Source organism: Apteryx rowi, unplaced genomic scaffold, assembly GCF_003343035.1.
Source record: "Apteryx rowi isolate R43461 unplaced genomic scaffold, aptRow1 scaffold_318, whole genome shotgun sequence".
Classification (NCBI taxonomy): Eukaryota; Metazoa; Chordata; class Aves; order Apterygiformes; family Apterygidae; genus Apteryx; species Apteryx rowi.
In genome coordinates this window covers 990820-1004784 of record NW_020449619.1, presented here as the reverse complement: position 1 = coordinate 1004784, position 13965 = coordinate 990820, and the positions used below count along the sequence as shown (strand labels likewise).

Sequence of the window (13965 nt, the reverse complement as noted above, 5' to 3'; positions counted from 1 at the left end):
ATTCTACTGGGGTAGGCTTAAACACCTTCAGTTTTGGAAGCAAGGTTATGAAGAACACAGACATAGTATCTGTCTGGGAGCTTCACGCGCTCCTAGCCACTGCGTCAGGATTTCTCTCCTGGTTGCTCTGAGCCTGAAGACTAAAAGGTGCATGTTCTAGCAAATGTTTTTCCTGGCAGAGTGAAGCAGCAGACAAATGTTGCTTGCTTTGGTTACAACTAGTTACACAGTATGCAAATGAAATGTTAGAGGACATCCTTTGGGCCTTTGTTGCCCTTAAAGTTTCAAAACCTGGCTAAGAATATGCTTATCCCTTTAAATTGGGGAACTTCTTAGGACAGTGACCTTGTCTCAGTCTGAGACAGCTAGTAGAATATGTTTGAACTTATCTGAGATCTTTTTGATGGATAAAGAGGAATCCTGAAGTGCTGCTTGTTTTACTGCTGTTTACCAGTTGCAGGCTAACGAATATTTTAATTATTTTTTGCCAACCAAATCCTAAGAATTCCTTGGTGTCCCGTGACAATTTGTCTTCTAGCTTTGCTGCTTCATTTCTTATAGCCTTGCTGTTCTGATGGTGTTGCAGGGCTTCTATGCAGGCCTCACGTGCCAAAGCAGTAGCAGGATGGGAGATGGTGCAGACAGGTGCCCCTGGGGACCTGGAGGCAGGTTTGGAGGATTCTACAGATACCTGTCACTCGGCCCTGCTGTTGACCCAAGGACTTCTCATATCATGAATTGCAGCAGTGATATTTAAGATGTATTCAGCTTTTTGGGCAGGTGTGTGCCTGAGAAAAAGGTCTGTTGGGTCGACTTAGCCTTGCAGTAACTCCTAGTAAGTCAGAGTTGTGGAGAGGTTGCAGAAGGTCCTCTTGGGCAGGCCCCTGCTTTGGGTAAGCAGCCTGACTGGGGATGTAACTCCTGGAGCTTAATAAAAGAGCTGAGTGTGTCTTTCTGGGGGATTGCAAAGGGTGGTTGGGGAAAAAAGGCTGGAAGAGCTTCTTTATGGGGATGGCTGCAGGAGACTCTGGAGTAGGGACTCCCTTTCTGGGTGGTGTGCTCTGAAGCTAGGTGCTGTGGCAGACATGCTGGACAGGATCCCCAAGGAGGAAGATCTTGGCTTGTGTGCTGGGAAGCTGCTGGTCTCCAGGCCTGGTTGCATTTCCCCAAAGGCTTTTTCCTCGCCCTTGTCTCCTTTGTGCCAATGGGGGGGGGGCCGTTGTGGAGCATTTGCTCTTCCAGGGTCTGCCACGCTCTGCTTCCTCTCCTTTCTGTCTGCATTGTATTGTCGGATGTGGAGAGGAGCTCTTCCTTGTTGGCTGTTTGGCACAAACATCTTTGTGCCCGTGAGCCTTCCCCAGCGCCCTGCATTTGTCCCACTTGCTGTCAAGCAGCCGTTCCAGCTCGAAAGCATCGGATGCTCTGTGGAATTGCTGATCACCCCAAGCAGAGCTTTGTCTTGGATTTTCGTGAGGGTTGAGTGCAAAAAGGGCTCATGCCATATTATTTTCAGCTTCAGTCCTCTCTAGTTTCAGGTTGGCCTTCCTCAAAGCGCGGCCCCAGGCACCCCAGGCATGCAGAGTAGCTGCTGAAAGGGCTGGGATCCAGTCGAGTGTGGCATTCCTCCTGCTTTTGCAGTGTGGAAGCTGCCTGCTCTTCCTAGTCCCCTGCTCAGGATGTTGTCAGAGCCATGCCCGGGATATTAGCACGCAGCCTGTGCCGACAGGGCTTGTATAGTACTGCTTTAAAGTAACAGGAGGAGGGAAGCAGGAGAGCTGCCGAAAGCCTGGCTTCCCGTGTCGGCTCTGGCCCTTGCTGGAGCTCAGTGCAGAGGAGAGCTGGGAGAGGAGGCTCTGGGCAGCGGGGAGGAGCAGGAGCATGCTGCGTGCCATATGGGCAGCCCCGACAGGAGCTTTGATCTTGAATGGTGCCACGGCTTGGCTGTTGGAAAACGTCTGTGGAGAGGGGACTGCTGCAGCAGGGGCTCTCTGACACACACCCAGGCTGGAGGGTCAGCTGAACAGCTAATTTCAAGGGTGTGTGGTGTTTTTAAATTACTGAGGAAGGTGAGGGGGGAGAACTGCAGCCAATATGCACTTGTCTTTCTGAGGATCCTGTTGGGGTATTGTCTGAGCACCAACAACTTTATTGCCATGCTTCAGAGCTTTTGCTGGAGCCAGAAGATCTGCTGCCTGGCTGCTTAGCTGTAAAATCTTTGCCTGCTATGTGGGAGGCTGTGCAGAGGGTGCCCTGAACACCCCACTCTAGCAGGTGACGGTTCTGCTGGCAAAGCAGTACTGGGGACAGGAGGACTGTCTCATCCCAGCCAGAGGTTGGGTTATGATGTAGCTCCCTGGTGAGAACAGCCACAGTGTGTGGATGAGGGAGAAACCTTGCGGCAGTGCAGCTGTGACTGGACCGGGTGACGGAGACTCAGCCCGCAGTGGCACTCCCCCCATGGGGTAATAGAAATAGAAAGCAGTAATAGAAGGATCTTGCAGGCACCCTGAGGAGCTTGTGTGGCTGGCTTTGTTGAGCTAGCTAGTCCTTCCAGCTGTGGGTGCTGCGTGCCAGGAACCAGCACTTGGGGTTTCCATCGCTGCTGTTTCTGCTCTGCTCAGGGAAGGATCTAGCTACTCGTTGGTGCCAGGAGGGAGTGCTCTTCTGGGTGCTGTACCCTTGGTATCTGATCCCCCAGTGTACGGAAGGATGCATCTGCTGCTACAGAACATCTCCCAGCTCTGCTTTGGCCAGGTGCTTCTCATTTTTCTTGGTGGCTTTCTCTGCAGTATGGGTGCTGAAGAAATACGTGTTTCCTAGTCTAATGGTGTTGTAGCACATACAAATGGAGTCCTTGATGCTCAGCTTGTATTGCCCAGTTTGTGCCTGCAGTCACAGGTTGCACATGAGGGTGAGTGCACAAGAGTGTATTTTACTTGCTCGGAGCTAGATTTTCAGCAGATGGTGTTCAGCGAGCAAGGAACCGGATGCTGTGGTGTGGAGACATGTTGCATGGTGGAAAGTTTGGAAAGGCACTTTGGCTCTCGTGCCAAGACCCTCCTCTCCTGCTGACATGCAACAGGACATAGGCAATGGCAGTCTGTCTTTCCATCAGATAGACTCCTGAAAAGCAACCTCATCAGTGGCCCATCTGTGATAGCTCTGTCCTAGGCAGCTGCTGGGGCTGCTTCTTGCATGCTTGGGGCCTCTCCCCTGTTGCTGTTACAGTGCATAAAGGCAGTCCTAGCATACAACCTCTCCTTGGATGCTGTAGTCTCAAACTGTTGCTTTCCTGTGACTTTCTTGAATGAGTTAACATGCTACAGTGGTACTTGAGCAGCATGTCCAAGCCTATGCGCTTCATACGCTCCAGCCTGGATGCCCTGCAAGCACTGTGGGTAATCTAGGCCGTGATGGACTAGTCACACATGGCTTTAGGCCTACCCCTGTTACTGCTGTAATACTTTATTCCTTCTCCTTCATGCATTAACTTCCTCCCCCAAACTTGGCTAGCCTGTTTCTGAAATGCATGTTAAAAATTCCCCTATGGCCCTGCAAAGTGGAATAAGTTTTGTAAAGAAGAACTGTTTCTTTACAGGCTTACTAGTCTGGGCCACTTCAGTCCTCCTCACGTTTCTTACCAGCTCATTTTCAACCCTCTTTTTTCTCCTCTTCTTGAAGATCAGCTTGAGAATATCTTCTCCCATTTCTAAGGGAGCTGTAAGGGAAAACAGAGGTGAACCAGTCTGCAGGGACATGTGCACTGATGGAGCTGCATGTACAAATGAGATAGATGATTGCTCCTGCGATGAGCTGTAATTGCTTTCACAGAACGCCTGTATATATTTGTGCTAGCGGGACTGGCTATCCAGGCTCCTTGGCGGGAGCTCTTTGCATGCCTGCAGGATTCTCGGGGCATGTGAGCTGCATGCTCGCACGCCTCAACCTCTGAACTGGGAAACTGCAGAATAGAGTTTGGCCACTCTCATGAGACAGCTGGTAGAAGGGGAAGAGCTCATAGTTCCTGCTTGGTCTTGGGGTGGTGGTGGTTCAGATGGCGACTGAAGTGGAATTTCTGATAACGTTTCTTGCATGTACACAAGTGCTTCAACTCTTTTGGGAGCCCAAGCAGGAATGACAGGAAATACAGGCATGATTTGGGTCTTGTGCAGGGATGTCTCATGCTTTCAGGACAATAAAAATAAATCAAAGGGAGGAAGACAGTAACCTGATATGCCCCAAATTGTGTAACTGAAAACATCATTGCTAGCAGCAGAGACTTTGGAGAGGCCATTCCACAGTGAGTTGGGCTGCTCTCGTAGAGGGACAAAACACAGCTTTCAGCACTGCTTTGGTTGTCTCTTTAAATGCAACAAGACAGCTCCTGAGCGCGTGGTCAGCCTGCAAGCTTGGTGTGACCGGAGAGCTGTGACGTGTTAGTGTGCTCGCTGCTTGTGTGCAGTGCCCAGCGCTAGAGATTTTTAGAAGAGGTAGTACCACAACTTCACAAAGGAGGATTTGCCTTGGGCTGTGGTAGCCTAGAGCACTGGTGACTGCTTGGTCCTGCAGGTGTTGCAGGCTGGCAGCACTGGTATGGAACGTACATCAATTACATTGGGTTAAAAAGGCGTAAAACTTGAGAATGAAGAATAAAAACTTCCCATTTGTGACAGTGGCAATAAAGCTGAATCTAACAGCCTGGAGGGCTTACATGATGTGCTAGTGAGAACATGTTGATCTCCATATGAAAACCATAAGCTCATTTAGAAAATTGGGCTGTCTCATTTGAGATTAGAGTCTCTCTTTAATCTGCAAATACTTAATTAGCATGGAAATGACTAGTTAAATGGGACTCTCAATGTATATGTATCCACCTGCCAGCATGGGGGTGCTCCTTAGCAGGTGGTGTGCTTCCCTTTGGGATGCAGGACAAGTTCCTGTCTCCGAGGCCAGCCCAGGCTGGATGCTCTAGAGGAGGAAACAGCAGGCCACGGCATCAGGCGGCGACGAACCTTTCCTCCTCTCCAGCTAGTCCCCTGACACATGATGGCAGGACATGCTGGCTCCAAGGGGTCATGAATGATACAATGTGTAAAACGTCCCAGGTTCCCTAGTGTCCGGAATCATAAATTGCCAAAGTAGCTCTGGTCTCTGGTCAGCTCAGAGTTTAATACAGCCTTCCAAATCTGCCATGGCGCATCCTCCTAGGGAGCTGCAGCAGTGCCCCAGGAGAAGCTGTGGGTGCTCCCACCCACCCCGTGGCAGCCTCTCGCAGTGGGTAGCGGGGTGTGCGGAAGGGAGACCTAGTGTTCTCTGCTGACACTGGCAACGTTGCTGTTTTTTTCCTTGCGCTTGAAGGACTGTTTGCTGCCAGAGTAGGTACCTCAGTTAAGGCTGCCTTCTCTGGGGCTAAGCAAGTGCACACACTGGCTTCAGTCCTACTGAAATAGATTGGGTGTATGGTGGGGGTGATATTGTTGTGTGACTGTTGCCAGCTGGAACAAGAGAATGGGACTTGGAGAAAACTTATCTGCTGTTGCTTTGGGACTGCCCCTAGCATGGGACTGCTCTTCCTGTGTCTGCTCTGTCTCAGGGCTGGCCTGACCCCAGCCCTGCTCGCTCTGCCAAGCTGCTGGGCTCTGCCAGTGACAGGACACAAATGGAGCAGGTAATGCCCTTGCAGGGCTTGGTGTCTTCAAGCTAGGGTATGTGGAGGCCGAGAAAGGAAGGAGAAGTTGCAGGTGTTTTCCCCTGGCCCTTTGATAGGGAACTGGGAGAGAGGAGGGTCTGCCTGCTATGTTCCTGCCTGTCCCTTGCTGGCCACAGCCCGTGCTGAATGCTTTGGGGGCACTGGTCTGTCCTGTACCTGTGACAGCGAGTGGCCTGTGGCTAGGGCTCCTGGACGCTTTTTCTACCAAGGACCAGAGCTGCTCCATTGGCAGCTGTGGGGCAGCCCTTGCCATCAGGAGTTTTGACACAGTGCTCTGCAGAAAGTTTGCCAGCAGTTGCCTTTCGGGCAGTAGGAGTCTCCTAAGTTGGAGGTGGCATGACACAGCCCTGCCTTTGCCTGCCTGCTTAGTTGTAAAGAGCGCGAGAGGCCAGAGGGACTTGCTGTGAGCCCTGGAGGTGTCAGTGGTGCGACAGATGGGCAGGCAGATGAGGGCTGATGTCAGGGAAGAGGATTCCCTGAAAAGAGAGGTTTTCACCAGAGATCTGAAATGACCTGGGTGGAGTGAATGGTACTAGCGACAGAGGAGAAGGCTCTGATGGCAGCAGTGTTGGGTGCTTGGGAAGTGATGGGCAGGGATGATGCCAGAGGGACAGAAGCTGATGGGAGCAGAGGCCAGGACTGTGGGACTGGCTCAGCATGACTGAAGCAACAGGATCCAGCAGCCCTTTCCTGGGGTCTGGAGAGGCTGCTGGGTTGTCCGTACAATGGGGAGCTTGCTCACTGCTACACAAAGCTTTCTGGGATCCTGCTGCCTTTGTTGTTCAGCTCCTGGCACCTGTGTGGGTTAGAAGCAAGCCACAGAGAGGGTGGTGAGCATGCTGGGGCCTAGGCTGTTAAGTGTGTCTGATCTGTAATGTACATTTTGTTACAAAAACAACACTCTGACAACCTAGAGCTGGGAGGTAGGAGCAAGCTCTTGTAAGCCAGGGAGTCTGACTACCAGAATATGGGATAGATAGAGAGACTTTCAGCCTGGCCTAGCCTGGTGGCGAGGAACTTGGAACAGTGTATTTGTCTTGGCTTTTTTTTTGCCTGAATTGGTGCTGAAGTGCTGTCTTACAGACAACATCCAAGCCTTTCTCCATCCCTGGCATCTCTTCAGTCACAGCAAAACCACCTGAGTGTTCAGCTCTGCTGACCTGGCTCTAGCAGGACTGGGATGGACAGAAGGTGACAGAGACCTCTGTAGTCTTTCTCTAGGCTGTTTCTTTGCCCTGCCCTAGGCTGGGCAAAAAGGCTGCAGCTGCCCTGATGTGATGTGATGGGTGAGGCTGTTTCTCCCTGGCACCTGGAGGGGTGTAGTTGGAAGCTGCCAGTGTCCTGCTCTCCTATATTGATGTTCTCCTGCCATGGAGAAGTCTGTGCTGCTGGAGTCTGTCCTGGCACTGTCCCCATGGCTGGGTTGGCAGGAGGCTGGTGGAGCCACACGCAGGCACCTTAGCATGATAATGCCGGGGTGCCAGGGCTGAACCTGTGGGACTGAAGGTTGCATTTGCTTTGTGTGAGCTCTGTTCTGGGGCTAGCCTGGAAGCATCCTCTGTGTCTGCCAAATGACAAGCAGGTCACTCGGTTAAGAGTTGCGATTCCAGCCCTCTGGGGATGGGAGGCAATGGGGGAGACCACACAGCTCGCTGAGGCCAGGGGGTGGGGAAGGGAAGCAAAGCTGAGCAGCAGGGAGGTGATCACAGGCACTTTAATGATGAAAAGAAAATGAAGAGCAGGAAGAGAGTGCTAGTGTCCTGCAAGGGTTGGAGGTCCCAGGATCTATCTTCTGGGCTACTCCAGAAAATCTGCAAGTGAAAGGCTGAGAAATGGAGCCAGGACTAAAAACATCTCCTGCCTTGGGAGCCAAGAGGGACCTGGTGGGCACCAAAGCTGCAAGAAGAGGAAAGCTGTGGGCCTGCCTAGCCAGTGATCTGGGAGAGGCTGAAAACGTGTTCACCCAGAGGGGTCTGGGGCTGGAGTCCTTAGCAGAGCTTGTTGGGCAGAGGCAGGAGAGAAGTGCTGATGTGAGCTGTAAGGCTGCAGCCTTGGGACATGCAGGACTGAGCTGGGGAGCAGGAGCCCAGCCCTGCCTTCAGGCTCAGGGGGAAGAGTGTGGGTGAGCTCTTGAGCACCTGAGCACATGCGACTCACAGGAAGAGTTCATGGTGCCTCATCTTCTCTTCTCTTGCCTGAAACTGCCTTCCCAGGGATAAGGAGCAGCAAGGGGAGCTTGGTTTGAGAAGTCTGCAGGCCCCCTGCTGTGACCATGGGGTGGCACTGTGAGCAGCTGTTGGATATTGGGGCTAGCTTTCTCCACAGCAGATGGTACAACTGGAAGCTTAGACCTGCTGGGGGATGCGAGTGACCTGTTGGACATGGGCTGGACCCGGTGGGGTGAAGGCCAACGCTTGTTCACATGCGACTGGCAAGGACGGGTAAGCTGAGCACCTTGGAGTCTCCTGCATGTGTTCCATAGTTGCAGCCTAGAGGTCTCCATGAAAGCTGAACAAAGCCCACATTTCTAGCACTTTTGGCTCTGAGCAAACCTTCAGGATGGAGTTGCTCTCTGCTGGAGCCCAACAGGATTGTTCTGAGCTGCAGCAGCTGTTTGTTCTGAAACTTCTGCCTGGTCCTGGAGGGAGAGCAACACCACTGAAGCTGCAAGCATTTTGCCTGCCAGTCTCAGCTCCTTGTCGTCTGGGCCCTTCTGGGGCACATTGTAGAGGAGAATGAAAGGGGCTGGCAGGCTTATTTATAAGTTGTGGAAAAGTTTTGCGCCATCCTGTCTGCAGGTGCTATCAATATCCTCCTCACACAGCTGGTGGCACTGGGTGCCTGGACTTGCTGCCACCAGGCTTTGCTGATGTGTGGGACATACTGGACTGGCCTGTGCTGGACAGTGGGGATCACAGAAGCCTTTGCTGCTTCTCCTTGGCTTGTTGGGAGGGAACTGTGGAGGCCAGGGTGGATCAGCATCCAGAATCTGACCTCTCTTGTGCTGGTCTGAGCATTGCCCATCTGTAGGGTCTGTTGGGCTCTCCCACTTTGGGAGCAGAGCCCCAAGAGAGGCTCTGGGTCAGAGATGGGGGGCAATGACTCTGAGTTTTGGTAATGTCCTGGACCTAGCAGGCAGCCCATGCCAGGGAGGGAAGCCGTGATGAAGGGGCGGTGAGGGGGTCACTGGGCCTACAGCAGCCTAGCACCATTTGCCCGCAAGGTGCGAGCAGTACAAGGTGCACCCTCGTGCCAAGCTTGTCTGACAGCTGCTGTGGCAAGGAAGGCTCTTGCATTGCTGGCTGTTTGCTTGGAATAGGGTTTGCATGGTATGGAAGGGAAACTAGAGGCAGATGTTTGTGGGATTTGTGTCTAAAACACTTGTCAAATACTTCTGGGCTCTTTGGCTCCCGTTGCTGGCACTGAGGGAGCAGACAACTGCGGAGGGCAGCCCCTCCACACCCGACAAGCATCTGCTGCCTAGGGCAGGGATCCCTGGGCAAGACCCGACAGCTCTGTCGGGTGTATTGTGGCTGAGGCTGCTTCGGGGAGAGCACACGACTGTAAGCTCCCCATGTCCCCTTGACTGTCACAGCTGGTGAGCGTGTTCGTTGAGGGGAGCTGCAGTGATCCCTGTTCAGCCTGGGGTCGGCCCTGTTTCCTTTGCTGACCCCACCTGTGGCAGGGCTGCTCCTGGGCTTTCCTGATAAAGCGCCAGTAGAAGGGAAGCAGTGAGCCTGTATTTCTCATGCATCTGGCAGTTTCCAGCCTTCTCCTGATCCCCAGAGAGGCTGGGCTTGGGCACATGCGTGTCTGCTCAGCAGCCTGTGCCATCCTGGTGGTGTGTGTCGCCACCATGGTGGGCTGCTCTGGATCTCGTGTCTCTGCCTTCGGGTACAGTTGCTCAGCTGGTGCCTGCAGGGAACCTGTGGCCCTTGAGGAGAGTCCGGCCAAGAGGCGCTTCTGGCCAAGCCTGAACACAGGCACCTTGCACAGGGTGCCCATGGTGTGGAGAGCATGGCAGGGGTAGTCTTTGCCCCAGCGAGCTTTCTGGGTGCTGCACAGCCACAGATCCATGGGGTCCTCACCAGTCCCCTCTGGTGATGGGTGACTGAGGGACCTCTGTCATGCAGCTCTTCCTGCTGGTGGCACTGCTCCTGTCTAGGGTGTCTGCTCGAGCTGTTCAGCAGTGGACTCGCAGCTGCAGCCCCTCGGACAGGCCTGGTGTTGGGGGAATGCATGAGTATCACCCCTGCCTGCAGCTGCCCCTTCTCCTGTGGGCTGCGAGGTGGGTACTGCTCCACTGTAGCATCCTCATGTGCTGTGGCGGCAGACAGGTCTGCCTGCTCTGCTGGCGGCTCAGGCACCGTGGCAGCCAGCACGCTGGCCCCTGCCCCCACACTGTTCTGAGGAGTGTGACTGGGCAGGGGGTACCTGCCAGGATGACTCTCTGCCCTGGCCTGGCTTGCCCCTTTCCTCCCAGCAGCTCTTCCTTCATGACTGGGGTAACAGCCCTCTGCCATCAGCCACCACATTGTGTCGTAGACCATGGGCAGCAGCTGGTGCTGTGAAGAGACAGGTCTCCAGCAGTACTTCTCCAGAATAAATTTCTTGCACTCCTTCCCCAGGAGTAGCAAGCAGAGCTTGCTGCAGAGCTGTCCCCAGTGATGCATGTCTCTGCAAGGGAGAGGAACACCATAATAAGGTGCGTTTCCTGCCCCCTTCCCAAACATAGCAGCACAAGGAAGGGGCTTCCCTCACCCTCCTTCTGCAGCAGCAGGCTTTCCCTCTGGTGCTTGCCATGCTCTTACATCCCTTCCCTGTCTCTTATCTTTGTTCCTGCTGTTTGGCAGAGGCTGGTGTGTTTGCTGCTTTCCTTTTCTGCTGCAGGGTTGGCAGCATCTGGAACGTCTCTCAGCGGTGTCCTTTGTGGTTTGTGGGCTCTGGAGGGTGTCTCTGCTGGCCCTGTGGGTGTCGCTTCACACTGGGACTGCAAGTGTGAGATTTGTCTTCCCCGACTGGGGTCAGGTAGCACCATGCTGCTTGGGCACATATAGTCAGGGCCTTTTTGTGGCTCAGCAGAGCGGATGTCCACTCTGTGACAAACTGTGGGTTCTCATTTATGGAGGGTGTTTGATTCCTGCAGCTTTATTGCTCTGAGGGGCCCAAAGTTGGCTCAGCCTCTTGGAGGGGTGATGTGGAAGGTCTGAATACCTCAGGTTCACCAGTCTCTTTACCGTGAATTTTTTTTTTTGTGTTGTGTCTTGCAGAAATAACATTCATCCCAGATTTGATGATAATGAAAATACAGAAAAAAGAAAAGCAGGTTTGTGACCCTCTCTCCTTCTTCTAACTCAGTGGGCAAAACTTTGGGACCTTGCCCTATGTGTGAATGGCTGCAGTTGATGCATGGTGGGAAAGGGGGTCTGCATTTCCAGTCAGAACCTCAGCTTTGTGTGTTGAAATGTGACCCTGACTATAGCTTAAAGTAGATAAATCTCAGCCTGGACAATTGAACAAGGTGGATTTTATCTCCAATAACGGTAATTCACCTGATTTGCTTTTGTTTCCTTGTAAGAGCATCCCTTCTTTTCCCACAAAGTCACCAGTATTGGTTCTTGTTTGAATCTCATCACATGGGCATTAAAATACGGCCTTTGAACAGTTACATGTTTGCTATGATTACTGCTAATAACGCAGTGCTCCAAGCAATAGGAGGTTGGGGAAGAGCGCTTCTGCAGGGCTGCAAGAGCTTGGCCAAAGGATCTTCCCTTGCTCCAGAGTAATCTCATCCCACCCAGCTGCCATCTCTGAAGTGCTGCATCTGGTCGGATGTATCTGCTTTTCCTAGAGGTGATTCATGAGCTAGTGATCTTTGTATTAAGTGCGTGCACAGGAAAAACCTGACCACTGGCCCTCTGATGAAGGGAAAGGACCTGTTACATGTATGGAGACTCTCTCTGCCTGCAGGAGTGAAATACGACTGGAGGTATAAAACAAACCGGTCCACCCTGAGCTGATTTGTGTCTCTGCCACTTTTAATGGGAAATCATTAAACAGAACACTTAGTTAAGGGATAAATCTGTTGGAGAGTACGAGCTGGTGCCTCTTCTAGCCTGCTCTGAAGCAGTGTCTTTGTGCTGCTCAGGGCAGTGCAGATCCCTTTGTGATAGCAGGTTAACAAAGAGGAAGAAGGGAGGGAAGGATTTGGAAAACATGAGTGTGGTGTTGTTACAGGCTTGCAGCAAGCAAAATGCTGTAAAAGTAGGAAGGTGTGTGTACAGTGAACCAATATTGTAAGAAAAGGTGAGTTTAATAGTGTCCTAAAGACACTGTAAACAGGCAGAGCCGGTCTCAAGCTGAGGAGCAAGGGAGCACGGCAGGTCTTGCTTACCAGCGCTGCTGGATTACTCCTGCTGGGCAGGGGGAGAAGGCCTGAAGAAGAGTGGAGCACTTTGGGCAAAGGTGAGTGATACCTTTCCTCTGGTAATGAAGCCCAGGTAAGAAATTCCCACTACTCCATTGGACTAATACAGCTATTTTTTGACTGCTCTGTAAATGGCATTGCTGAAATGATGTGGGTTTTAAACACAGCAAAAATATCCTCCCCCAACATTTGGAGATTTTAGCTGGCTCAGTTGCCAAAGTGTTTTGTGTAACTATCCCTGTAGATAAAGGCTTGGGAGGAGATAAACTCATGCCAATGTGGGGAGGCAGGAGTAGGGATTGAATTTGTCATCTCCTGAGCTCTCTGAACCGGGAACAGTGTAGGAGAATCCTTAGTTAGGTTTGATCCTCTTGTCTTTGTGGCTCTGGTGCAGTCTCAGGTCCAGCTCCTCTCTGTTGTGAAGCAGGCTTCCTTGTTCTTAAATTTTGTCTGAAAGTGAGGCGATGGAGTACTGCGGGGCTGCAGCATGTTTTCTGCCCCGGGTGTACATCCCAGCTTTGGGTTCAGTGGGAAGGAGCCAGGCAGCCCTGCTCGTCCCTGTGAGACATGCTGGGCAGCAGGGCTGTATGTGCTGCTCCAGGGCATCAGAGCCAAGAAGGACCGCAGAGCCCGCTGGTCCACATCAGAAAGCCTGGCTGGCATCCGGAAGGGGAGACTCTGGCTGGTTCTTCCTTGTGTGCGTCTCTAGAAGTGCTTCTAGGACAGAGACCTTGCTGCCTGGCACTTCCTTCCCTGGAGCAGCTACTGTGCGGACACAGTCTGCTCCCTGGCCTGCCTGAGTCCTGCCTGAGCAGAAGACAGTGCCTGCAGGCTGTAAGGTGTGACAGCAGTACATGCTTGGGCTGGGACAGGTTCATGTCAGGGAGTCCCCTGGAAGGTCTGGGCAGTGGTTAGAAATGCCACTGTGGATTCAGTGGCTGGAAGAAGGCCTGGCCAAGCAGGGCTTCCAGGGAAGTTTTGAAGTGTTGAAGGGGCTGGCCATTTGGGACTTCCCTGGGGTCAGTGGCTCCCTGCCACACTCTCTCCAGAGCCTGATGGGCAGTGTTGGAGGCAGCTAGCAAAACCAGCCAGAGGGGCCATTCCATATCCCCCTGGGGCTAGACACCTGAACCCAGGAGTTGCCCACACTGTGTACACAGACTCTCTTTGTGGCACCCAGGGAGAGCCGTTGCCTGCAAGAGCCCATTGAGCAGCATCTCTGGAGAAGATGTCATGCTTGTGTGGTTCCTGGGACTCTCGAGGGCTGCAAATTTCTGTACCTGTCTGTCTGCCAGCCATTCACCCCCAGAACCTCCGTCTCGGTCTTTGGCCTGTAAGTGCATACTCAGGCCTGTGTGTATGCAGGGAACTGCGAAGGCGCAGCAAAGTGCTGGCACCCTTCCTCTTGGGAAGGAATGCCAGGAGAGCTCTCACCTTCCTTTGAGAATGGTTCTGGACTTGCTTTCTCCTCTCCCAAGTCCCTTCCATGGCTGCCCCGAGCAAATGCCTTGTCCTGCCCATGTTGCAACGTCTAGGTTGGAGAGCAGGGGTCTCGCAGTGGGCTCTCCTGGGAGGAGCTCTTCTCTGTGCCGCGTCGGTGCCCCTTGCAGCAATGCCATCCTTGCATGGATTGGGACTGCTTGTCGTTCAGGGTACTGCCAACTGGTGCAACAGCTGAGGGACTGTTATTAACATGGTCAGGGTCTATGTTTGCATGACTCTTCTTCCTTAGTAATGCATAAAAATCTGGTGGATTTGTCACCAAGCTGTGACTAATTCGTGAAACTTGTCACTTCCCTCGTGACTTACGAGGCTTCGTGCCAGGGCG

At 52.8% G+C, this 13965-nt stretch overlaps 1 protein-coding gene across 3 annotated transcripts in view; it reads left to right on the top strand.

The window, feature by feature from the left end:
- CHD6 (chromodomain helicase DNA binding protein 6) overlaps window positions 1-13965 on the top strand; it is a 95492-nt gene that overhangs the window by 14472 nt on the left and 67055 nt on the right. For all 3 annotated transcript variants that reach the window (XM_026070763.1, XM_026070762.1, XM_026070761.1), the window contains exon 2: window positions 10981-11036. In XM_026070763.1, coding sequence (XP_025926548.1) covers window positions 11004-11036 — 33 coding nt within the window. In that variant the 5' untranslated portion in view covers window positions 10981-11003. The remainder of the gene's footprint in view (window positions 1-10980; window positions 11037-13965) is intronic.